The sequence below is a fragment of the Suillus fuscotomentosus genome (assembly GCF_016647785.1).
Source record: "Suillus fuscotomentosus strain FC203 chromosome Unknown F5891scaffold_1, whole genome shotgun sequence".
NCBI classification, from domain to species: domain Eukaryota; kingdom Fungi; phylum Basidiomycota; class Agaricomycetes; order Boletales; family Suillaceae; genus Suillus; species Suillus fuscotomentosus.
This window is the reverse complement of record NW_024539513.1, coordinates 768,337-789,515: the sequence shown is the minus strand read 5'-3', so window position 1 is coordinate 789,515 and position 21,179 is coordinate 768,337. Positions and strand designations below refer to the sequence as shown.

The 21,179-nt window shown below is 48.7% G+C and overlaps 8 protein-coding genes across 8 annotated transcripts; 4 read left to right on the top strand and 4 right to left on the bottom strand.

Annotated features, from left to right (window-relative positions):
* Positions 1 to 203: 203 nt before the first annotated feature.
* Positions 204 to 1,352, top strand: F5891DRAFT_11175 (uncharacterized protein). Its single transcript, XM_041363816.1, has 6 exons — positions 204 to 427; positions 481 to 594; positions 654 to 689; positions 749 to 764; positions 817 to 884; positions 942 to 1,352. Exons 1-6 carry the CDS (start codon positions 291 to 293, stop codon positions 1,285 to 1,287), a joined length of 717 nt encoding a protein of 238 aa, XP_041233942.1. The 5' UTR covers positions 204 to 290; the 3' UTR covers positions 1,288 to 1,352.
* On the bottom strand, positions 1,352 to 5,813 carry F5891DRAFT_11201 (uncharacterized protein). Its single transcript, XM_041363837.1, has 5 exons — positions 5,536 to 5,813; positions 5,350 to 5,480; positions 5,194 to 5,299; positions 4,653 to 5,141; positions 1,352 to 4,601 (listed from the first exon to the last, which is right to left on the bottom strand). Exons 1-5 carry the CDS (start codon positions 5,651 to 5,653, stop codon positions 1,417 to 1,419), a joined length of 4,029 nt encoding a protein of 1,342 aa, XP_041233941.1. The 5' UTR covers positions 5,654 to 5,813; the 3' UTR covers positions 1,352 to 1,416.
* Positions 5,814 to 6,645: 832 nt separating this feature from the next.
* F5891DRAFT_10936 (NAD(P)-binding protein) lies at positions 6,646 to 8,674 on the top strand. Its single transcript, XM_041363515.1, has 10 exons — positions 6,646 to 7,098; positions 7,154 to 7,198; positions 7,247 to 7,265; positions 7,319 to 7,519; positions 7,575 to 7,697; positions 7,758 to 7,776; positions 7,824 to 7,910; positions 7,968 to 8,014; positions 8,065 to 8,216; positions 8,272 to 8,674. The coding sequence occupies exons 1-10, from the start codon at positions 6,751 to 6,753 to the stop codon at positions 8,296 to 8,298; spliced, it is 1,068 nt and encodes a 355-aa protein (XP_041233940.1). The 5' UTR covers positions 6,646 to 6,750; the 3' UTR covers positions 8,299 to 8,674.
* A 2,497-nt stretch (positions 8,675 to 11,171) lies between these two features.
* F5891DRAFT_992700 (NAD(P)-binding protein) lies at positions 11,172 to 12,962 on the top strand. The gene is made up of 10 exons (XM_041378205.1): positions 11,172 to 11,477; positions 11,543 to 11,622; positions 11,706 to 11,750; positions 11,797 to 11,815; positions 11,868 to 12,068; positions 12,129 to 12,251; positions 12,309 to 12,327; positions 12,377 to 12,467; positions 12,572 to 12,775; positions 12,827 to 12,962. The coding sequence occupies exons 1-10, from the start codon at positions 11,303 to 11,305 to the stop codon at positions 12,851 to 12,853; spliced, it is 984 nt and encodes a 327-aa protein (XP_041233939.1). The 5' UTR covers positions 11,172 to 11,302; the 3' UTR covers positions 12,854 to 12,962.
* Positions 12,963 to 13,977, bottom strand: F5891DRAFT_992697 (uncharacterized protein). Its single transcript, XM_041378204.1, is given in 3 exon segments — positions 12,963 to 13,817; positions 13,867 to 13,929; positions 13,943 to 13,977. The coding sequence occupies 1 exon segment, from the start codon at positions 13,716 to 13,718 to the stop codon at positions 13,335 to 13,337; it is 384 nt and encodes a 127-aa protein (XP_041233938.1). The 5' UTR covers positions 13,719 to 13,817; positions 13,867 to 13,929; positions 13,943 to 13,977; the 3' UTR covers positions 12,963 to 13,334.
* A 764-nt stretch (positions 13,978 to 14,741) lies between these two features.
* On the top strand, positions 14,742 to 16,167 carry F5891DRAFT_10911 (uncharacterized protein). Its single transcript, XM_041363502.1, has 4 exons — positions 14,742 to 14,869; positions 14,922 to 15,036; positions 15,105 to 15,142; positions 15,191 to 16,167. Exons 2-4 carry the CDS (start codon positions 15,029 to 15,031, stop codon positions 16,132 to 16,134), a joined length of 990 nt encoding a protein of 329 aa, XP_041233937.1. The 5' UTR covers positions 14,742 to 14,869; positions 14,922 to 15,028; the 3' UTR covers positions 16,135 to 16,167.
* On the bottom strand, positions 16,167 to 18,915 carry F5891DRAFT_10845 (ARM repeat-containing protein). The gene is made up of 11 exons (XM_041363456.1): positions 18,610 to 18,915; positions 18,386 to 18,561; positions 18,245 to 18,332; positions 18,076 to 18,188; positions 17,911 to 18,023; positions 17,687 to 17,854; positions 17,487 to 17,641; positions 17,216 to 17,432; positions 16,733 to 17,166; positions 16,551 to 16,682; positions 16,167 to 16,502 (listed from the first exon to the last, which is right to left on the bottom strand). Exons 1-11 carry the CDS (start codon positions 18,745 to 18,747, stop codon positions 16,200 to 16,202), a joined length of 2,037 nt encoding a protein of 678 aa, XP_041233936.1. The 5' UTR covers positions 18,748 to 18,915; the 3' UTR covers positions 16,167 to 16,199.
* A 98-nt stretch (positions 18,916 to 19,013) lies between these two features.
* F5891DRAFT_992688 (uncharacterized protein) lies at positions 19,014 to 21,177 on the bottom strand. Its single transcript, XM_041378203.1, has 2 exons — positions 20,609 to 21,177; positions 19,014 to 20,559 (listed from the first exon to the last, which is right to left on the bottom strand). Exons 1-2 carry the CDS (start codon positions 20,975 to 20,977, stop codon positions 19,207 to 19,209), a joined length of 1,722 nt encoding a protein of 573 aa, XP_041233935.1. The 5' UTR covers positions 20,978 to 21,177; the 3' UTR covers positions 19,014 to 19,206.
* Positions 21,178 to 21,179: the final 2 nt, after the last annotated feature.

Genomic DNA, 21,179 nt, shown 5'->3' with positions numbered 1-21,179 from the left:
AAGGGGATCATGGAAGTTTCCATCATTGTCATCGCAATGGTTTACTGAACGGTGTCACGGTACCGTGCTGTGGGCCATGCAACACCTAGTACTAGTCACTAGCAATATTTGAACGGTCGCGATGGGAATGGGCATTCCAGCCCCGACGATTGGACCAAGTGAAGTCGTGGCAACCTTTCGTACTAGTACTATAAGTTACGGTTCCGCATTGATGCGTAGTGACAGTGCATAATGGGCAAACCGCGTTATCGCCAACCACAACATTTTTGCTGTACACCGGCAGTCACGACATGATGGATGGCTGGGTTGATTACGTTCATTTCCCATTCATCGGTGAACACATTCTCTTCAGTTCTCTGCGCCTTAACACCGTCTGGGAGTTTTTCCTCGGCGTGCTTCTGACTGCTGTCATATGTCTGTCTGAGAGGTTCGTGTCACAAACTCTTCTTTTCACCCACTTCAAGTCACCGGAACCACAAGATTCTTGTCATTCGCTATTAGCAAGCATTGGGGTCCTCATTTCATTGGTCGTTCGCGATTAGCAAAAGCAGTATGGAGAACAGTGTTATACGGTGTTGCAACAACACTTAGACTGTGAGTTGTGTCTTCATCAATCCACAGAAAAACAATGTCGAATTGTGAAATATCACTAGAACTTACATGCTTATTGCCATGTCATACCAAGTAGGGTGAGTTGCGTTTTTTTTCAATGGAAGTCATCGAGTTGGTCTGACCGGCTTTGAACCAGTCTCATCCTTGCCGTTGTGAGTGCCAATAATCATATGAGATCATCGCAAAAAATTTACTCTCCAAAAGGTCGTCATGTTGTCAGTCGGACAATTTTTCCTCGAGTACGTTGATGCTGCCCCAGGAAAGTCAGCCACGTGAGTGTCTTGTTTATCGCAAGCTAGCTTACTGTAGAGGCTGATCCCCCTTCTCAGCTATGATAAGCTTAGAGATCTTCCCCTGGACTCTGAGAGTGAGGACGACTCATACAATATGTCTACACGATCGTGGCAGCCCAGAACACGCCGAATGAAGTCAAAACCAGAGGCTATTCTCATTCACCCCGGTGATTCTAACCTCGCGCGCGCCGATGCTGCGGCACAGGAGCTTGGCATAGCTGGTGACACCGAGCGAGTGAAAGCCAATCGCTATCCTGTTGACCAGGATGCTTGGGAGTATGGGAAGGGTAGAGACGTAGCCCGACAATTACTTGGAAGCACAGCACGACGTCCCCGGTCCCCGCAAGATCATCCCATGTCTCATGTTTCCGATGGGTGTTGAGCGCTCGAGCCTCAAGGGTTCAGAACTTGTAGCACGTCAGATTGTTGTATAAATTATCTTACAAGCTATTGCAAGCCGTACGTGAACGAACGCGAGCGAATATATTATAGGTCAAGTGACTGCACGTGTCTAGCTGTCCTTGCTAACTTCTCCAGAGACGAGACCAGCTCGTTTTGGGGTATAGCCACCTCTACGAGAGATAGGAACTCGAGGCGAATCAACCTCGGTTTTGCGCTGCCATTGGTCGATGAGCTTCCCTACTCCTTGATAAGGTTTATCAGGCGATGGCGAGCGCGGCTCTTCTAGAGGTGCGGAAGGTTTTTTCTGAGAAAATGGTAGCGATGCTGGGAACCCGTCAAGGGGACTGCTCCGTCCTACTGATGATCCAGGTGTGAATCGACTGGGTGTCACAGGAGGCAATCCTACAACAGGATTTCTTATATTCATGTCTGCCTTGCTCTGGTCCTGACTGGCAAGGGCCGCCCTGGCTAAATCAATCGCAGATGGTCGTGGCTTCCCTGAGTCAGCCCCAGGACCCGACTCTTCAGGAGCAGGTGTAACGACTCTAGAGGCCGTGAATCTCGACACCAACGGGGAGCTTGGGCTTGTACCCGTGACGTCCACAGCACGACCAATGCCAGTAGACGAGGTTGGCATCTTCAGACCTGTTGATTTAGGAATTATCACAGGCGAACCTGGATTTGAACCTCTGACTTTGCCCCCAATAGCTTCGAAGCGCTGGACCATGTCTGTTATTGAGGTCCGCCGAAGACCGTGTTTACGAGGGTTGTCCTCTGGAACAGATAGACTCGTAGGGTTTGATGGCGTGTCCGTCTTTCCATCCGAAGTAGACTTTGACATTGGAAAGGCAAGCATAGACTGCGGTCTTGCGCGAGAGGATGAGACGGGGGTATTGCCAGACGAAGGGGTGTTTGTACTAGATGCCTGCTTTGTATGGGGTAAGGGTCGCCTGGGAGACCGACTTGGTGAACGACGCTGGGAAGCATTGAGCTCTGGGGGCTGTGACTGCATTCGGGGTGATGTAGGCCTCGGCCTAGCCATTGAAGAAATGGCAATTGATCTGCTCTTTTGTAGTTTCACACCAAAGTCCCTGGTTGGATCACTGAATGCAGCAACGGCAGGACTGTGAACGGAATCCTTCGGTCGCTCTTTCGTCTGCACCACACCTCCTCCCCATAAATCAACGAGGTCGTGCACTGAACTTTGCCGGCCCCTTGTCTTTCGTCTTCGCGATGAACCCGTCTTCTCAGCTAGTTTCCCCCACCCAGCAGCATCCTCTGGCTCCTGTTCCCCATCACTTGACGAATCATGGATTTTGATTGGCTTTGGCGACTCAGAGGTAGGGGCTACTCTCCACCTATCTAAATCATCTTGCGATGAATGCTTCAATGGCTGCGATATTACCCCCTGGCGAGACTCCAGGTCTGGCTTGAGTGCAAGAGCCGCAATCACCGGCTTAGGCGCAACCACTGGCAACTCTCTGGGTTTCTTCGGTGTCATAGGGGCGCTTTGCTTCCGCTCTCTAACACTGGTACCTCGCGCATGCGTCTTGGACGGCGATGGAGGAGTTTTCACTCGATAGGGAGGCTGTTGAGCGGTGACAGCTTCCTGTGGTGATTGTATGGTTGTTGTATTCTCCTCAATGAATGATGATCGCTTGTTCGTAAACTCGCGCAGAACGGGCGTCGTAGGGAGGTATCTAGCTTGAGCCTGAGCGAAAGATTCATCCTTAACTGGGGAGATGAGAGCATCGACGTCGCCTGTCAACCAGTCTTTGGGTTTGCGTGGCACCGGGGTTGGGGTGGTAAAGTCCTGAGTACCAATGTCATCGGTGAGCTGTGCCTGAGGTACGGCTTTAACAGCAATACTGCTGCGATGTCTTCTTGAAAGTGAAGGACGGGAGATAGGCCGATGTGACAGGGGCTTCGGAGACGACGTGTTTTCATCAATGCCATTATCCAGCCCAACGGACCTCTGAAATCTGTCCTTCTCCAAATCACGCATCGCCACCCCGGTGACATGCTCTGAGCGCGAACCAAGGGTAGTGCTCGGAATGGTACGGTGAGAGATCGGCTGAAGCGACGAGGAAGGTGCAAAGAAAGGTTCGGACAAATCAGCTACTTTTTCGCGCTCCTTGTGACGCTCCGACGACTCGAGCTGCCAGTTTGGATGGCTGACAGGAGGTGCCGACCTACCAAATGTTGCATCAAGCTCTTCTACTGATGGAAATCGTTCCTCGGCAGAAATTTCGCCCCTCTGTGGAAGCGTGGGAGGGGTGGATGCAGGGGGTTGCTTTGGTGGACTAGAACGCCACGAAGCATTCGTAGTTGTCAATTGTGCTGGAGGACGGTGCGAAGGCGTTGGTTTGATCGGGGTCAGAGATGGTTTCGCGGTGGTTAGAGATGGACTAGGAGTGATGGCAGCACGATTGTTTCCATTAACCGTAGCAAGGCCAGTCCTCAGCTTTCGTGCCTCTCCAAGAGTGGGTGTGGGTGCTGAAGATGGTGTTAAACCTAGACCATCGAACGCGTCCTTACTCTTCGTGATCATAAGTCTTGTATTACGTGATCCCTCAGGCGGGGGAGCAAGCTTCGAAATACGCTCTTTTCCAGAACTCGAGGATGACCCCATTCCTGTCACAGCGGTAGGCTCTCCAGCCTTTGCACCCTCAAAGGCGCTCCACAGCTTTTCTCCGAAATTGTCACCGAATGCAGTAATCCCTGGTGTTGGTGGATCATCTGAGACCGTTTTTGATACACGCGTCTCAACACTCCATGCATCGTCCAAAGGAGGCGCAGATATCTTAGGCTTCCAAACACTCGCAGTTACACCGCCTGATTTATGAGCCCTGATGCTCCCAGCAGCGGGAACTGCAGGAGAGCTTTTTATGTCTTTCCGTGCCTTATCCTCCTCTGCGCCAAATGAGACATCAGGTCGAGAGGTCGATAAGGGAGTAGCGGTATCGTTCTGTTGCTGCGAATAATATGGTCTGCCACGGCGCATTGGTGCAATAGCCTCCAACACCCTATCACGCGCTTGGACGCCTGCACCTATGTCCTGGGGCTGAGCTGGCGAGGCTTGTTGCATGGCAGTATCTATGCCTGGCGCTCGACGGTAAGAGACAAGGTCGTCAAGAGCATTCGTGGATGGAGACTGTAAAGCTCGAGGGGAGAGGGGCTGAGGCGGAGGAATATCGTAGGTGAAGCGCGATTTGGTACCCCGTATGGAGTGCACTTGAGCAAGAAGTTCAAATACTGTAGGTCGCTGTGTGCCGTGCTCGCGAAGCATGGAGGCTGCATGGTAACTCAGCATATTCGGAAGCGAAGGAAGTAAAGAATACACACCGATCAGCGTGTTCATTTGCGATGAGTAAACGGGATATGGCGGAATGCGGTACTGTACGTTCAAAATTGCCAAGGGTCCATGTTCTTCGAAAGGAGTGGTGTAATAGCACAGTTTGTACAGTAGCACTCCGAGTGCCCAGACGTCAGATTTCTCGTCAACAGAACGGCGAAGGTATGGGTCAACCATCTCAGGCGCCCTGTACTGTAGTGTCGTATGTCTGTTCAAGTCCGCCTCGAGAGCTCTAACCTCAGCTGTGGTAGATGGCGGTCGAGGCGCGACTGGTGTGGCAGAGCCAAAGTCACAGAGCTTAAAGACGTTATTGGAGGCCTGGAGAATGTTCTCCACCTTCAGATCACGATGAAGAAGGGCAGGGCGAAGATTATGCATGGCAGCAACACCCTCACAGACGTCTACAAAAATCTGGAGGATCTCTGCTTCTGTGAGACGTTCGCGAAGACGTCTGTTCATCATGTCAATAATTCCACCACCTATGTCTGAATAAGACGATATCAAATGTGTAAATCTTGCATAAACACTTGCCTGGACAAAACTCCATAAGAATAAAGACTTCGTACATGCCAGTCGCCATTTTGTGCCAGGCAGCATCGATCAGATGCACTACATTTGGGTGCCCCTTTAGTATCCTCTACAGGCAGATTCAGTAAGCACCGAGTAAGCAGCTTGGGTGCCCCGAACCATGATATCGACTTCTTTCTTGACCTCCGCAAGCATAGCCTCGTTAGGAACGCCAATGCGTTTGAGAACATGATGCGTCGTGTTATACACGGGAGTGGGAGTCCTGACAAGGTAAACATGGGAGAATCCGCCTTTGAACAAGATGTTAATAATGCTCGACGAGGCCGCCACTTGGACTCAACATACCTTGGCTGAGATACCGCTCAACCTGGACCGTGTACTTGTTTACGGAGATGGTTTGACCTGGGACAAGAGTGCCCTTGTTTTGCTGTGCATAAACTTGTAACGCCTGCTGCTGCTGCATGGTGATAATGGGCAGCGATAGAAATGTTAAACTGCTGCTGGTGCAGCTACAGCAGCTGCCAATTGCTAAGACTGTCACGTAGTACTAGTAGTACGTCCAAGTTTGTGGAATACTATTTTTGGCCATCTATGCTTATGCAAACAGTGCACAAACACAATTGACGGCCATTGCAACTCACTCCGAGTCGTCTACTTACCGTAACTCCACAGTTGTGTTGCACAGCGAATTCCTTCGAGTAATGGCAGCTGCGCTCGCCTCGATTTGCCAAACTCCCATCTTATACTGACCATAAAGATGTAGTGCATATCATTGACGATATATTGCCGCATGTATTGCCAAATGTTGAGAATTTTTGCCCTTTGTTGTTGGCTATCTGATCTCTTAACATCATTCGATAACTCCTGCAGTGCATATCGAAGCTTTAAATTAGCAAACGCCCGCGCAGATGAAGTCACCACTGCTGCGCAACTGCCACCACCAATCAATCCAATTTCGACATTCCTCGTGCATGATTACTTCCACTCACTGATATATATTTTCACATTCGTTGATCGTGCTTTGCAATGCATATGTTTTTACACTTGCATTTTCGCCCCGCACCGTAGACGCTAAAGCTAGCGTTCGTACAACTCTATGCCCAATCACTCCTTTTGATATGGAAGTTTTTGGGAGGGCTGCGGAGTGGTTATAAATCTGGCTTTGGCCGCAATATTGTTATACCCATTTTGATGTGCGTGTCTTACGCCTACTTAAACGCATTGGCAACGGCATTCTCGGGTATTGAATTTATCAGACATGATGAGTGTATTATCCCCGCGTTGTGTACAGTCTAAGCTGGACTGTGCTCCAGAATTGTGCAGGTACCTCATGTGCACGGTATCTAATATCTGGCAGGGCGCATCTGGAGACTGGGGCGGCCGCTGCTAACCCGAAACTTGTTCTGTTTTGGTTTGTGAGATGACTGAGTAACTAGTTATAACCAATTACATCCACGTGCACAGTGGGAATCGATAAATCGATAACGGCCCGTAAAGAAGCTGGAGCACAAGCTACTAATATATATACCAGTACTCTCATAGAGACCCAGTTCGAACGCAATGGCGAACAACCTTCTTCAAAGTCCACATGCAAGTGCCGTCCCTTTTTCTCGGCCCCCGACTCCCGGAGTACACCCTCTTCAAGTCGGCTTCTGTGGCCTTGGGTCTATGGGCTACTTCATGGCCCGAAATCTAGCTACCTCCTTCAAATCTCAACTACCGCCTCTCATCGTGTACAACAGGACTGTGGCAAAGTCTCAAAAGCTCCTCGCAGAACTTGGCTCATCCGCCGTCAAAGTCGTTAACACTCTCGACCAGCTGGTTACAGAGTGCGATATTGTTTTCACTAATCTCGCAAACGACGCCGTAGTAACGAGTGTCTATAACGAGTTTGCGAAGGCTCTTGCCGTACGCCGTGATCATATCTTCTTGCAGGATAAGATAATCATGCTGCTATCATCAGCAATCACCTCCGACCAAGGTCAAAATCTTTGTTGAGATGAGCACGGTAGGCCTGATATCCGCTTCTGATTTTCATGCTCACTGATGTTGTCAGATTTACCCAGCGTTGGCCGGTGCGTAAAACGCTTCTCCGCTACTAACGGAACCATGAACACGTCTGCTATAGGCGATCTTGACAGACTGCTGTCGAGCTATCCGCATACCCACTTTGTCACTTCACCTATCTTTGGACCCCCTCCAGGGGCAGATAAGGCCACACTTGTGATTGCCATGAGTGGAGACTACCGATCCAAGAAGGAAATCGCTTTTCTCCTTGTCCCTGCAGTAGGCCGCAAGGTGATTGATCTCGGAGGAAATGTAGAAAAAGGTAAGAACGTGTAAGAGTGACAGCAAGAAAGGTCTCAAATGGGTCGGGTTTCTAGCTCCGACACTGAAGTTGATCGGTAATGGTATGATCATGGGTGTGAATGAGCTCCTCGCCGAAACTCTGACGCTCGGGGAAAAGTCTGGCATCGGACAGCAGACTGTATATGATCTGGTTAAGGGTAAATTTTGAAATACATTCTGCTGTATCTCGACGGAGAGCTGATAGTGATTGTATTCAGAAATCATGCCGGCACCAGGGTATGTATGCTGTCGATTACATTACTGAAGCTGATGCGTGTCAATAGTTTAGTGGCCTATGGTCACAAGATGGTCAACGACTTGTTTGACGGCTCCATTGGTTTTGCCTTAGATGGCGGAATCAAAGATGCCAAGTTGGTGCCTCGAGGTGCTCGCAATAGATATTTCTTTCTGACATGATTTCAATCCAGTCACATCCGCCGCCTATCTGCGGAGCTGAACTGCCCGATGCCTGCAGGTATGAACAATTTGATCTTCAGGCATCCAAAGATATTGATCATTTTATAGTTGATAACGCGCATCGTGCCCTGATCGGCGCCCGGGCGATGCACCAGGCACAAATAGTTGCAGGGACACAGCAGTGGGACGTCTTAGACTGGAGTTCATTGATTGCAAGCAGCCGAGTTGGTGCTGGATTGAATCCATTCGACAGCAAGAAGGTTGGTGCTTGAGTTCTCGGCTCCTTTGATGACGATAGACTGAAATCGGATCTAGGGAACAGGAGTTACACGAGATGACTGAGGAATGAGGAATGAGCACCAAATCATCGATAGAGAAATGTTACCCTAGAAGCATCGAAGAAATGAACAACCGCTCTTCATCAGTTGGTCATAGGACTAAAAATACCTGCAGGTGTGCAATTTATGTTCATTCGGGACTACACCTCCAGACCAGGCAGACGACAAGGCCATACATTCGCCTTCACTCAGGGAAAGAGTATGTCTGATGTGCCAGGGGATCCGTCTATCATCGGTCAATTCATTCAAGTAAACCTGGACGAATGCAGCGGTTCGACTCGACCGATCATTGAAGACAGCACCGAGATGTGACAGCTCGTACAGGAAAATCGTACATGTATCGTACACAATCACAGCTATCACTCGAAGAAAAAACTAATATACAAGCCACCGAAGCGACTGTTGACTGAAAGGAGGTCGAGTTTGACTCGACCAAGCGCACACAGCAAAGAAGGGTGGGATCGTGGAGGGTAGCTTAAGTTATGGCGTAGAGCGTGCGTGAGCAGACGGTGCTCAACGTTGGATGATGGCAAAGACGAAAAGACTGGCGTCTTGAAGTCTGTGCTGGCACCAACGTTTAGGAGACTGGTGACAGGTATACGTCAGACATGACTCCGAATGTGCGCACAGACTAATGGACTCGCATGGTATATGACCTTGCATTTGTAATCTTGGCTATCATCATGTCATTCGGAGCTTCCACGACCTCGGTCTCACTACTTGCCACACGAAGTCAACACGAAGCATCTAACCATCATGCATACACTAGTGCCACAGCTTGACAAAAATCTCTATAGCACTCCTTTCTCCCCCAAATACCCCTATGGACACCGTGAAACGGAGGCCAGCCCCGGATTGCGTGATGCCTGCCAACAGTCCTTTGTTTCCGACCGCACTACCTTGAGTATGTTCACTGAGAAATTATAATCAACAAATATTCTAATTGGATTGAAGATGTATGCAAAGTGTTGAATTACTTATCCAAACCAACTTTACACAAGTCCCGCATGGTGTGTACTTTTGAGCCTCGAGCCATCAAAACGTTGTGTTCGTATGCTCATGAAATATTACAGGAATTTCACGGTATCGAAGCGCGAGAATTCGGATTAATAGAAGAAATTGCGGGAGAAACGGCCCAAGTATCGATAAAGACCAGGCGAGTTCAAAATTTGCATCCAACTGTTTCAGGTATGGCTAAACTCGTATAAAGGCTGGATTACTATTACAAGTCGCACGTCCTCATCGTTAACATTCCCACAGTTCTTCATGACGCGACCTTTGACATCCTGAGAGTCTTCATCGATCATTCGATTAATGGTCTTCCCTACGATCCTGACGTCATCAGTCCAATGATCCACATGGTTGGCCGCTGAAGATCCCGGGAGCATCCGTTATGCCAGACATGAGCATGTCGCTCTTCCCTGTAGAGGAACGTCCAAATGAAGTTCTGATCCCCTTCTTCGGGGAGTGCGCGTTCTCCGAGACCGATGCGCACGTTTTTCAAAAGGCAGAAAACATGGTCTTGGCGCATCCGGAGGTGAAGTGCGTGACTGTGGTGTTAGTTCACAAAGCAACAGAATACGCCCCCCTGATCAGGAATCTACCGTCTCGAAGGCCCTCTTTGGCGGCACTGATAGTAACCCCAAACCCCTCGCCCTCGGTGAATTCCTCGATCGACGCAACACTCCACGTTCGTTCGGCGAGCCCATCGTGATCGAAGGCCACACTTGGTGCCATCTCTCGTCCGTGGAATTTTTTCTTTGGGTGAAGAGAGATGATGAGTCACCCATCAATGTCCGTTCCGAAGATCCTGCAGACATAGCGTATGGGGTAAGTATTTCTGTCGGTTTCACGCTTTCGATTCAATACACAAACTTGATGCAGACCTTGGTGCCCGAGATAGACATGGATGCGGTCACGGAAATGCTCGAACGAGGACTGACCAAAATCAGAGATGTCTTCGTTGCTTTCCAGAAGAAGCTTGAGCCTAGCCTCAACTGCACCGCCCTCGCAGAAGCCAAAGTCAGGTCCCGTGCTAACTGGGTTTTGGCCTCGAAACGGATCATGACCGCATCAGAGATCACTGCCCACACACGATATCTCACTTGGTACGATGCACGCTTCGGCACGGAGAGCGACAACGATCCCAATTATGTGGATTCAGAGACTGAAGACGGGGAGAAAGAGCCAGAGATAATTGGAATCAAGCGTCCGAGCACCTGGTCGTTTCCCTGTTCTAGGCGCAAATTAAGAAGATTTGACAGGGATCATGCAACTGAATCAGTTTACGCATTTTGAACTTTGGTTTCATCAAATCACGCTGTACAGACACTTACATTTCGTCGTAGCAATCATGCGCATCATTACTTTCAAGTTATACTAGTGTAACATGGTCAGACCGCCGCCATGCATAACCGTTACACCAAAAGGTGAAATACTGAAAGCTTAGCGCTTAGCTTTCAGTATCAGCGACGGTATATGTACTGATTATGAGAACTCAGGTAAGCCAGCGTGCTTACAACTAGCCACAGTAGTGTCAGTAGCATTGTCAGCCAATTAAAGATCGTTTATCGTTTATGCTTTGGTTAGTCACCAGGCAAACCCTCCCGCGTAAACTTGGATAAATTCTCACCATCGCATAGTCAGACTGGTTACGAGTGTACTTGATATGTCGGATGTTGCAGCACACGCAAAATTAATGCTTCAAATGGCCTCTAAATTTGCACCCTTACGAGTCTTGGACGTCCAAGTACATTAACACACCTATCCAACTGTATTACGCCTGCAAGACTTGACATATTCTTGCTTTTTTTTGTTCCTTTTCGAAGTCCCCTATATCTAGCCAATTAACTTCGTTCCTAATTCACGTGGGAATGCAGCGTTTCCGATAAATCTCGAGTCGAACCCGTATCCAAATGCTCTTTAACGAGTACAACTTGACTTGCTAATATATCGGTGTTTACTTGCTCTTTTTCTCATAGATACCCCCGGGCCCCAGCTCGAACGCAATGGCGAGTAACCTTCTTCAAACTCCAGCCCTGCATGCAGGCACCATCCCCTTTTCTCGGCCCCCGACTCCTGGAGTACACCCTCTCCAAATCGGCTTCTGTGGTCTTGGAGCCATGGGCTATCTCATGGCCCGAAATCTGGCTAACTCCTTAATTCTCAACCGCCTCTCATCGTGTACAACAGGACTGTGGAAAAGTCTCAGAAGCTCCTTGCGGAACTTGGCGCATCCGCCATCAAAGTCGCTGATACTCTCGACCAGCTGGCTACGGAGTGCGATGTCATCTTCACCTGTCTCGCGAATGATGCTGTGGTAATCAGTGTCTATAATGAGTTTGCGAAGCTCTTGCCGTACGCCGCAATCATATCTTCTTGTAGGTAAGATAATCATGCTGTCATCATCAGCAATCACCCCCGACCAAGGTCAAGATCTTTGTTGAAATGGGCACGGTAAGCCTGATATCTGCTTCTGGGCTTCATGCTTACCGAATGTCAGAATTATCCTGCGCTAGCTGGTGCGTGAAAAGTTTCTTGTTTTTAACGTCACTGTGAACACGTCTGCTATAGGCGATCTTGATAGGATGCTGTCGAGCTTTCCTCATACCCGCTTTATCACTTCACCTATCTTTGGGGCTCCCCCGGCGGCAGATAAGGCCACACTTGTTATTGCCATGAGCGGAGACCACCGGTCGAAGAAGGAAGTCGCCTTTCTTCTTGTCCCTGCAGTGGGCCGCAAGGTGATAGACCTCGGAGAGAATGTAGAAAAAGGCAAGAATGTATAAGAGCGTGGCGAGCAAACCTATGAGTCTGAAATTGTGTGGGTTTTAGCTTCGACATTAAAGCTGATCGGTAATGGTAATCTCGCCGCTATCCTGGAGCTTCTTGCCGAAACCCTGACACTTGGAGAAAAGTCAGGCATTGGGCAGCAGACTGTATACGATCTGATCACAGGTGAACCTTTGCCGGCTTCTGGCGTACTACAATGGGAAGCTGATGATTCGCGTTCAGAAATCATGCCAGCACCAGCGTATGCGTGCTGTCAATTACTTCACTTCGAATTACTAATGTCCAAACAGGATAATATCGTATGGCAAGAAGATGATCAACGACTCGTTTGATGGTTCCGTAGGCTTTTCTATGGATGGCGGAATTAAAGACTCTTCGTTAGTGCCCCGGGGGTGTTCACGATGAATACAGTCCTTTCTGACATAGTCTTTCATCCAGTCACATCCTTCGCCTGTCTGCGGAGCTGAATTGCCCGATGCCTGCAGGTATATCGACGATCCGACCTTGGGTCGTTACTAGATACTCATTCATTTATAGTTAGTAACGCACATCGGAGCATGATTACTACTCGGGCCATACACCAAGCACAAGTTGTCTCGGGGACACAGCAGTGGGACATCGTAGACGAGAGCGCATTGATTGCGAGTAGCCGAGTTGCGGCCGGATTGGATCCATTCAACAGCAAGAAGGTTTGTGCTTGAGTTCTCGACTTCTGGATATTAGCCTAAAGCCAAGTTCAGGGAACAACAGTTGTACGAGAAGAATAAGATCTAGTGTCGGCCCATAGCACTGTAGCGCCAAATCATTTTTATTCATTTGTATGTCAAGTAAATGTGCCTTCAAATAGAGACTCCCTTGCATTTTATTGTTGGGCAGCGCCAAGTCAAACTCTGCTTGCCAGACCGTTTCTCCGTACATGACCGGCTTTTTTTGTTGTTCAAGGCAGGCAAGGTCGAGTCTAGCTTGCTTACGAGCAGGTTCTCCTAGCTCGCTAGCTCGTTGACTCCTCATATTCTCTGCAGAAGTTTCTTCTTCGATGCGTGCTGAGTCTGACGTTGATTTAACCGAACGCCATCCTCTAGTAGCTCCTGTTGTCCTTCGGCCGACTTTATTCCGCTCCTAACTCCCACTCGTCGAGCATGAGCATGTGAGGTAGATAGCCGCGATAGCAGAAGGATCTTCACCTGTGCTAAAGGGTGAACTTTCTTTGATGATGCCAGAGATGACATAGAAAGCTTCATATTCATATTATTTGTGCATTGCATATTTGGCGGCTGTAAAATCTTCGAAGACGTCAAAATATCTCGTCCCTATGTCTTGTTGGCGTAGATGTGCTCCATCAGAGTTGGTCTCGACTGAAGTCCTCTGCATTCTGGGTACGAGCAATATGAGAATGAATTCAATTTCAAATTTCAAATTGACGAAGAACAGTGCAGAGAACACTGTGACGGTGCTCAAAGGACAAGTGTGCGACAAGACTTGCACTAATGAATAAGCAAGTATACGCTTTGGGTGTACCGTAAGGTTAGGGTTAGGACTGATAAACATCGAAAAAAAAAAGATGGCCTGCTTAGCCAGAGTGGCCGTAGCAGGACTGGAAAATATTGAGACGGTGCATGAGCCGGAGCTCATACAAACCGTAGATACCCTCTGTATGGACAGGGTCGCCGTGCTATGAAGGGTCCCCACGGCCCACAAACCCAGGTAGATGAAGGAGCCTATGCCATCAAGGTAAGTATGAGTTGTTACAGTATCAACACCCAGCTTATATACATCACAGAATCGCGCACGGACCACCCAATATTCGTTATGACTGCATTTGGAATACTACCTCCGACGTGGTAGATCTGGTCTTTCTGTTCGGACGGGTATTAATCGTGAGGCTGTTCTAACGTATACATAGAGGACATCTAGGAAGGGAACTCCGTCGTTATTATCAGGCCTATGTGATAAATGAAGCTGAAAGTGCGGCGACTATGCCAGCATATACATGACGGAGATTATGCAAACGACTTCCAAGCGGGTTCTATAGAAAAACGCTGTCGGGCAAGTACTAGTACTCTCCGATGGGCCGCATGTCCAGAAAAGTGGTACGGTCAAGTCAAGCGAATTAAATGAGCGCTCGTTGTTTGAATCAACGTAAGGAATGACCATTTTGAAATCGAATCTACCTACAGGTGACTAGTAGGTAGACACAGTTGGATACGAGATGAGCGTTTGAAGACTCTAGCACCAAGGTCGCGCTGTGACGATCCCCTCCATTGATGCCGTTCACCTCAGAGTCGCGGCTCAGGTCCTTGTCTCAGGGAGACAGAGGCGACATACCACATCCAAGGCTCCTTCATCCTCTTCAGCCATCCCCACTATGTCCCTTGTTGCCTCTGTCCCACCCCAACACTGCTCAGAAGGTTACGACTTGACCATCCTACTTGCAGAAGAGAAGTATATCTCAATGGACGCTTCGTAGCCTGAGACAGGCAGGCACGAAGACTGTCACTACTTAGCTCACATGATCTTCAGACTTTCACTAATCCGGGTAGTCGAACGTTAGCATTGACACAAGTACGTGCTAGGCTCTAGCTGAGTGGTTAATTATTCTACTCACTAATCTCACCATCTCACCTTTCGAGTATTTCCCTCGCGCCCCACTAGGGCACCGCACTCAGTCACATGTAAGTTTTTATTGGTACGGAAGTTGACCCTATCTTATCGACCCTCAGACCGAGTGCACTGAGGGACGAAATATTCTAGAAACAGTGGGTATCACTTCCAAAGCTTACCAGGTATCTCGTGACTTTTACACCATTCCTTGAAGCGCTGATACTTTCCACATAGAATTGTTGTGGATTTCGTATTTTCTGTCAACAATCCCTGAGGAATCGAAAGGACGTTTGACGTCTCCACAAAATGTTTTGACATTCCACGATCATCATGTTGGCACCATGACGAGGCAAGTTCTTGTTCGATCGCGCTGAACGATATGACGATACTGACGTGTCGCTGCCGTGAATCGCCCAGATCACTGATACAACTATTTTGCCTACGTAAACGCACAGGTTGGCTTCTGCGTATTTGTCCTCTCGACAGCGTTTAACCTTTTCCAGAGCACCAGAAACTTCAGAAGTACAAGGGCGCTCTTCCTTACGAGCTCGTGGAGAAAATTCTTGTAAATGCGTGGTGTTCCATTGGCGATGCTCCTTCTAGATGGCGGTTCTTTCGCGTCATTGCGATCTTGTCCAAGGTATGGCGCGATGTACTCCACGAAGTGGTATTGCGCTATGCCTTCATCGAGACGATGGTCGATTTTATCGCATATGAGAGACTCCTCTCACGCTATGACCCATGCGCTCGATATGTCTCCATCGTGCTAAACGCTGTAGACCACACACGGTTTCGCGTTAATAAGATTGCAAAGTATGTCCCAGAGGCGCGATTCATGTGTCTTGCGATCACAATGGATAGGCGATACTATTTCGACGCGATCCTCCAAAATCTTCTCGCAAAAACAGAATCCCTCACGCACCTCCGTATTTGTTGGCCTCCCCTTCGTGATTCGTTCGCATGCCCCCTTTCTAGCGTCGTTATTAGCTCAGTGACCCATTTGCATATTGCGCGTCATCCGCCAGCGTCACTTGGTTCTATCCTTGCGTCTTTCCCGAACGTGACTCACCTTCGCTTGGGCACACCGTGTTTCCTGAAGAACCTTGTCCCGTATATGTCCACAGTTCGAGTTCTTATCCTCGATGCTCCACCGCAGTACATCATGCATACAGTCTCTCAAGCTCCGGCTCTTGTATTTCCAAGTTCGGTCCCGCTTTGGAATGTATACGACGCACTTGAGCATGGCTTGCTGAAATCTACCGCCAGCTACCCAGGCCGGATCATCATGAATGCCGGAAAGTCGGACGCAGATAAGTCCATGATTGCAGATATCGCTCTGAGCTGTCAGAAGCATGGGGTGGCCTTTGAATGCAGACGAAGATATCCGCCATTATGGCAGCCTAGTCATTCGAATCCCAGGCGTTGGGATCATGACGCATGGAGTTAACTGCATATAGCTACTCAAGTAGCAACAGTGTTTTTGTGATGCTAGCTATGCTATAAAAGCTATCATCAAAATCTCAAGGCCCTTCGGTATTTGATGAAGGCAATCAGATTGTCTCGCATCTCTTCTCCTCTCAGTTTCAAATCTCGCTCCTTCCGCCTGTCGATTGCCCGCACGGCTTTACGCACCCCCTCAACGCTATCTACAAGACGCTGCACGAAATTGCCTTGCCGGAAATTGACATCGTATGGGAGATTCTCGTCGGAATAGATGTCGATGAGAGCCGACAGTGTTTGGATCAGTGGCTCGGTGCCATACGTCGAAGGTGCCGTGGACGTTGGGAGGATGGAAAGCAAGTGCATCGCAATAACCTAGTCCTGTATTTAGTTTCGAGAAGCATCGGAGAAAATGCGACTCACGCGATTGGCATCAATAGATTGTGGATGCTGCGCCAGGCACTCAAGTGTGCCAATGCATTTTACACGGATAGCAGGATCAGTACTCGAGTTGCAGAGCTGAATCAATAACTGGATTTGATCTTCGTTGGGCACCTGATGGCAACCTCTCAACACCAGAACCCTTCGCTGATGAGAAGACTTACCAAGCTTCCCTTCCAGATATTACCAACACCCCAGAGCACACCCACTCCGATCTCCCACATTTCCTGTTTACGTTCTTGGCCGCGTGTGATTTCCGTGCCTACGCTCCCAAGTGCTGCCCACACGCCGTCCCATATCTGTTTTCCACTCGTGGACGCTGCGGCTAATCCAGAACTTGGAGATGCACTCAGCGACAGAAATATGTTATTCAAGCACTCAAGCGCGCTAACGTGAATCGCGCTCAGTACGGATGTTGTCGGTGGGTGCGAAGATTGTCCGGCTGCAGGAGGAAATGACAGCCTGACGGGTTGGATAAGGGTAATGAGAGGTTCTACGAGCGCAGGCAGATGACTTGCAGTTGTTATGCCATTAGTGATCGGTATATCGTCGAGGGCCATGCCATCGGTCACATCCTCTTCTATCACACCGTCATTGTCTATCTCAATGTCAAATAGGCACCTCCATTTATGTAAACAAGATCTTACCTTCATCTTCTTCTGCATCTGGTTCGCCTTCCTGCAACTCAGGGATGGGCTCAGGGTCAGGTAATGTTGCACACACGCCAGTCAAAATTTCAAGTGCGAGCTGGACAGTGCGTAATTTGTTCTCCAGACGGTCGAGTTCGACCTCAGTATCAGACCTATGATCTGACTTTGGAGCATTTTTGAGAGATAATTTCTCGATCTGAGGAGGTTCCAGTGCCTTCACACCGCATCAATAAACACCACCGATGAACCACTAAGACTAACAACTCACTAATTTTACTACGAGACTCTCAGCCAGGTCTGATGACTCAGTAAGAGATACAGAAGCCACCACTGGCTGAAGCAGTGGAAGTACAATCTCCTTGCCAACATCGACCCCTGATGCGGCACTAGGGGGAGGGAAAGGTGAAACGTTGCTCAAAATACCTAATTGTAATCAGCTAATTTATTTCACAAAGTAAAGTTCCTTACCACTTGACAACACTTTCAACGTGGTTATTCTATCCCAAATTATCTTCTTATCCTTTACACCGTCTTCGTCGTGTACAATTTCGAGTAAACACGTGCTGTACGCCGCATTTGACCGAAGCTCATCTATTGCTGGTTGATTGTCATCCGTTAGGACGTACAGGCATTGCGCTGAGAACCGCAGTAAGTCCTAAAAGTAGATGTTCAAAGCAGAAATATCTGCGAACCTGCGGCAGTAACAGTAGCTATGGGTAATTTTGCTCGAGCCGCCAGGAAGGACATCAAAAAAGGAATCAGGTTAATTTGGTTAATGGCATTTAGAGCCTTGTTGGATGTCTCCCTGGCCATACCCTCAGCGCTGATACGATACGATTAGAAATGGATGCACCTACGAAAGACACCAGAGTATAGTATTCACATTTTCGGTAAATTCATATACTACTTTTTGCGCGTTCTCTGGAGCCGTCTTGGGTGACTCTAGGAACTGTGAGAGTGCGCTCGATATCTGGGAAGAATAGATCTCGGCCTCACACCATCTATTCACGTGCATGTTAAACATACCTTCGGCACAAATGCTTTAAGGGGAGCCAGTATATTTTTATTGTACATTTCTGCGCATATATCGTACCCTCCATCAATGCACAGATTTCTGAGGCACGAGAATGTAAGATAAAGAAATTGATCGAGGCTGGAGATCCACACCTTAGTGCCCCAGCAGCTTCGATCCAGACTTCCTCTTCGCTATCAGATAGACGCGTAATAAGCGCTCCAACTACGTTTTTTCCTTGCAACAACCGTCGCGTAGATGGATCGTTTTGTATGAGGTTGGATACCGCGACGCATGCCCACTTGCGTTCAGAAGCGTCCGGATTCTCTAACTACAATGCCAATGAATTCCCGTACATGGATCTTGCCATACGACGCACCTTTTGGATGATGGGCAATACTGCTTCATTTTTGGGGGAGGATGAAGCCGCTGATTCTAGACCTTTGGGAAGATGTGAATCTGGCACCCGCATGGGATTGTGCCGACGCATGGACCGTTTCTTCTGCGACTTCCCCATTTCCGAGTATACTGGAGATTGAGTATAGGCGACTGATGGTCCCGATCTGAAGCCTAAGAGCCAAGATAGTGAATCTAATGCAGAGCTCAGAGGGATGGTGATCGAGGGACCGGCGTGAAATGTGACTACTGTTTTTGGTCACCATGCTACTTACACAAAATTCACTCATAACCACTGGAAACCGTCCAGGAGCAATAATATTACAGGATGATGCTCCTGAAGTAGTGAACGTCGATGTCGAACACCAACAAGGAACAGCGCGCGCGAAGCAGTGCAAACTCAAGCTTTAATTCGTTTGATAGGTATAAATTATAATGCAACATGCACTTTACAACAACATTGTAATGCGCAGATCGGCCAATGTCCATGAAGACAGGGTGGGTGACAATTAGGGATATAGTACAATACAGTAAACGAACGTTCCAAATGTCCGCAAAAATGTGGACCAAAAGCCCATAACTAGCGTTGGTATATCGGAAGTACGCTGTGCATGATAACATGCTCTTCAGGTGGAGCGGAAGCCTGAAAACTAAACGTAGATGACGAGGGCTGAGAAGGGTCGCAGTCATCACTATAAATTTCTGACGCTTCGGGAGCACTGCCTTGCCAATCGTCAAACGATTTGTCATGCTCCGATATTGAAGGAGCCGAAGCTGTCAGGGTGTCCTCAAAGGGAATAGCGTTGGGCCGGGCCTCGTACGGGGGCATAGAAGGCAATGAGATAGGATCTAGCGCGGTGATATCTTGCACATAGCTGTGCCCATCAAAGTATCTTGGAGACAAAACACTTTTCGAGGGCGGATTTGGGAAACCCGAGTCCCCGACCTCGAATGGAGTTTCGGAAGGTGAGATAGTGACTGGTTGGGAAAGGTGGTCTTCAAAATCATCATGCCATTCTGGGGCGGATTCATGGATCTGCGAGGGACTCCCGCGAGTGTTATCCTGAATTACGGGAGGCGCGCTAGCCAACTCCGACATACGGGCGAGATGAGTCTTATCATCAATGGCGACGTGCCCAGCACAGCTAGGCTGGTAAGGGATATCTTCATGGTCTGCGGGTGAAAAGTCATGACCGAAGAGCAGTGACCCTCGGCGTGATGCGGGGTCACCCGAAGGCTCCTGAGAACAACCTTCGATCTCAGGACGCACATGCAGTGCAGGAAATATGTAAGCGGGGGGAGACGAAACGGTGCATGGACTAGATGGGTCGGGTGATATAGAAGGTGGTTGTGCGGGATAGGAAGAATTCTCATTGGAAGCAGCGTGGTAATCCACATCTTCGGAGACAGATACTATTGAATGTCGTCGTGATGAGACTGGGGAGGAGGCGTGGGTAGACGCTTCTTGAGGATCCAATAATGCGGGAGATGGTGGTCGACTTCTGGTAGACAAGCCTTGACGTCGCCTGCGTCGACGAGCAGAGTGTCGTATGTTAGCCTTCCACCGAGCGCTTGCCCTCGCCCACAAACGATTCTTTCCGCGAGCCTCGATCTCCCTTTCACCATCCTCTGATAGGTCTTCCGGGTTCGCCTTATGTCGAGCTTTCAGTTCCAAGTCATTCTTTGTCTTTTCTCTATTGGATGTTTTCTTCCGTCTCTTTCTCCAAACGATGCAACTTATGATGAATATGCAAATTGAGACTGCCAAGACTATGGCTAGTGAGAGGATGATAATGGATGCGGTACGATTGGTTGAGGATGTCGTGGACCAACCCGCGGGAAGGACGGAGTCCATTTGGGTGGAAGCGGTTGGAACAAGAACCGAGGTAGACTGCGAAACATCAAGTGTAAGGTCGGAAGACAAATCATAGTACTAGATAAAAAATATTAGCGCATGGACGATGACAAAGAGATGAACGAACTGTTGAGCCATACAAAGTCCAGGCAGATGCCTTGCGCCAGCGGCCGTCAAGCCCTTCAACGTATTTGTCTGCCACTTGTTGTGTGAATTTAGCTGTAGCCGTAGGGGACGATGTGGAAGAGCTGCTATATGATGTTGTAGGGGTTGTGTCACGGACGCAAGTATTGAAATGATCTATAGACGGACATAAGAAAGATGGAGGTGGAGTCGGTGATGGGAGAGGGCTTCCGTCTACTGTTTGCGAGCTAGCAGCGATAGTTGCAATAATTGATAAGACGGATGATGAAGGACAAGCTATAGCGGCTGGTGAATGTCTACGTTGTTGATGATCTGGTCTTGAACCGGCCTGGCCATGGATTTGCTTGGCCATGATACGAGTGCCAAGAGAGTCTTGCCGCTTCAGCGTGGCAGGAACTCGGTAATTTGTCGTCAAAATCGTTATAGTCAATATTTGACTATAAAAATGAGTATAGTCTACGCAAAAAAAAAAAAGAGGATCAAAACCTCTGAACAAGGCTCAAACTTTTGAGGGAGAATAAATCTACAACAGACTAGGCAGGTTGGCTGAGGGG

Coding starts and splice junctions, on each gene's coding strand:
- F5891DRAFT_11175 (XM_041363816.1), top strand. CDS start 291: ATGATGGATGGCTGGGTTGATTACGTTCATTTCCCATTCATCGGTGAA. Junction 428..480: donor GTCATATGTCTGTCTGAGAG/GTTCGTGTCACA, acceptor CGGAACCACAAG/ATTCTTGTCATTCGCTATTA. Junction 885..941: donor GCCCCAGGAAAGTCAGCCAC/GTGAGTGTCTTG, acceptor CCCCCTTCTCAG/CTATGATAAGCTTAGAGATC.
- F5891DRAFT_992688 (XM_041378203.1), bottom strand. CDS start 20,977: ATGGCCAAGCAAATCCATGGCCAGGCCGGTTCAAGACCAGATCATCAA. Junction 20,560..20,608: donor GGACTTTGTATGGCTCAACA/GTTCGTTCATCT, acceptor TTTTTTATCTAG/TACTATGATTTGTCTTCCGA.
- F5891DRAFT_10911 (XM_041363502.1), top strand. Junction 15,143..15,190: donor TTGCCTACGTAAACGCACAG/GTTGGCTTCTGC, acceptor AACCTTTTCCAG/AGCACCAGAAACTTCAGAAG.
- F5891DRAFT_10845 (XM_041363456.1), bottom strand. CDS start 18,747: ATGGGGAAGTCGCAGAAGAAACGGTCCATGCGTCGGCACAATCCCATG. Junction 17,433..17,486: donor AGAGTCTCGTAGTAAAATTA/GTGAGTTGTTAG, acceptor TGCGGTGTGAAG/GCACTGGAACCTCCTCAGAT. Junction 16,503..16,550: donor AATCTATTGATGCCAATCGC/GTGAGTCGCATT, acceptor ATACAGGACTAG/GTTATTGCGATGCACTTGCT.
- F5891DRAFT_10936 (XM_041363515.1), top strand. CDS start 6,751: ATGGCGAACAACCTTCTTCAAAGTCCACATGCAAGTGCCGTCCCTTTT. Junction 7,099..7,153: donor AGTTTGCGAAGGCTCTTGCC/GTACGCCGTGAT, acceptor TGCTATCATCAG/CAATCACCTCCGACCAAGGT. Junction 7,520..7,574: donor CGGAGGAAATGTAGAAAAAG/GTAAGAACGTGT, acceptor TCGGGTTTCTAG/CTCCGACACTGAAGTTGATC.
- F5891DRAFT_992700 (XM_041378205.1), top strand. CDS start 11,303: ATGGCGAGTAACCTTCTTCAAACTCCAGCCCTGCATGCAGGCACCATC. Junction 12,069..12,128: donor CGGAGAGAATGTAGAAAAAG/GCAAGAATGTAT, acceptor TGTGGGTTTTAG/CTTCGACATTAAAGCTGATC. Junction 12,468..12,571: donor GAATTAAAGACTCTTCGTTA/GTGCCCCGGGGG, acceptor CGATGCCTGCAG/GTATATCGACGATCCGACCT.
- F5891DRAFT_11201 (XM_041363837.1), bottom strand. CDS start 5,653: ATGCAGCAGCAGCAGGCGTTACAAGTTTATGCACAGCAAAACAAGGGC. Junction 5,481..5,535: donor TGAGCGGTATCTCAGCCAAG/GTATGTTGAGTC, acceptor TCTTGTTCAAAG/GCGGATTCTCCCATGTTTAC. Junction 4,602..4,652: donor GCAAATGAACACGCTGATCG/GTGTGTATTCTT, acceptor GTTACCATGCAG/CCTCCATGCTTCGCGAGCAC.
- F5891DRAFT_992697 (XM_041378204.1), bottom strand. CDS start 13,718: ATGAGCTCCGGCTCATGCACCGTCTCAATATTTTCCAGTCCTGCTACG.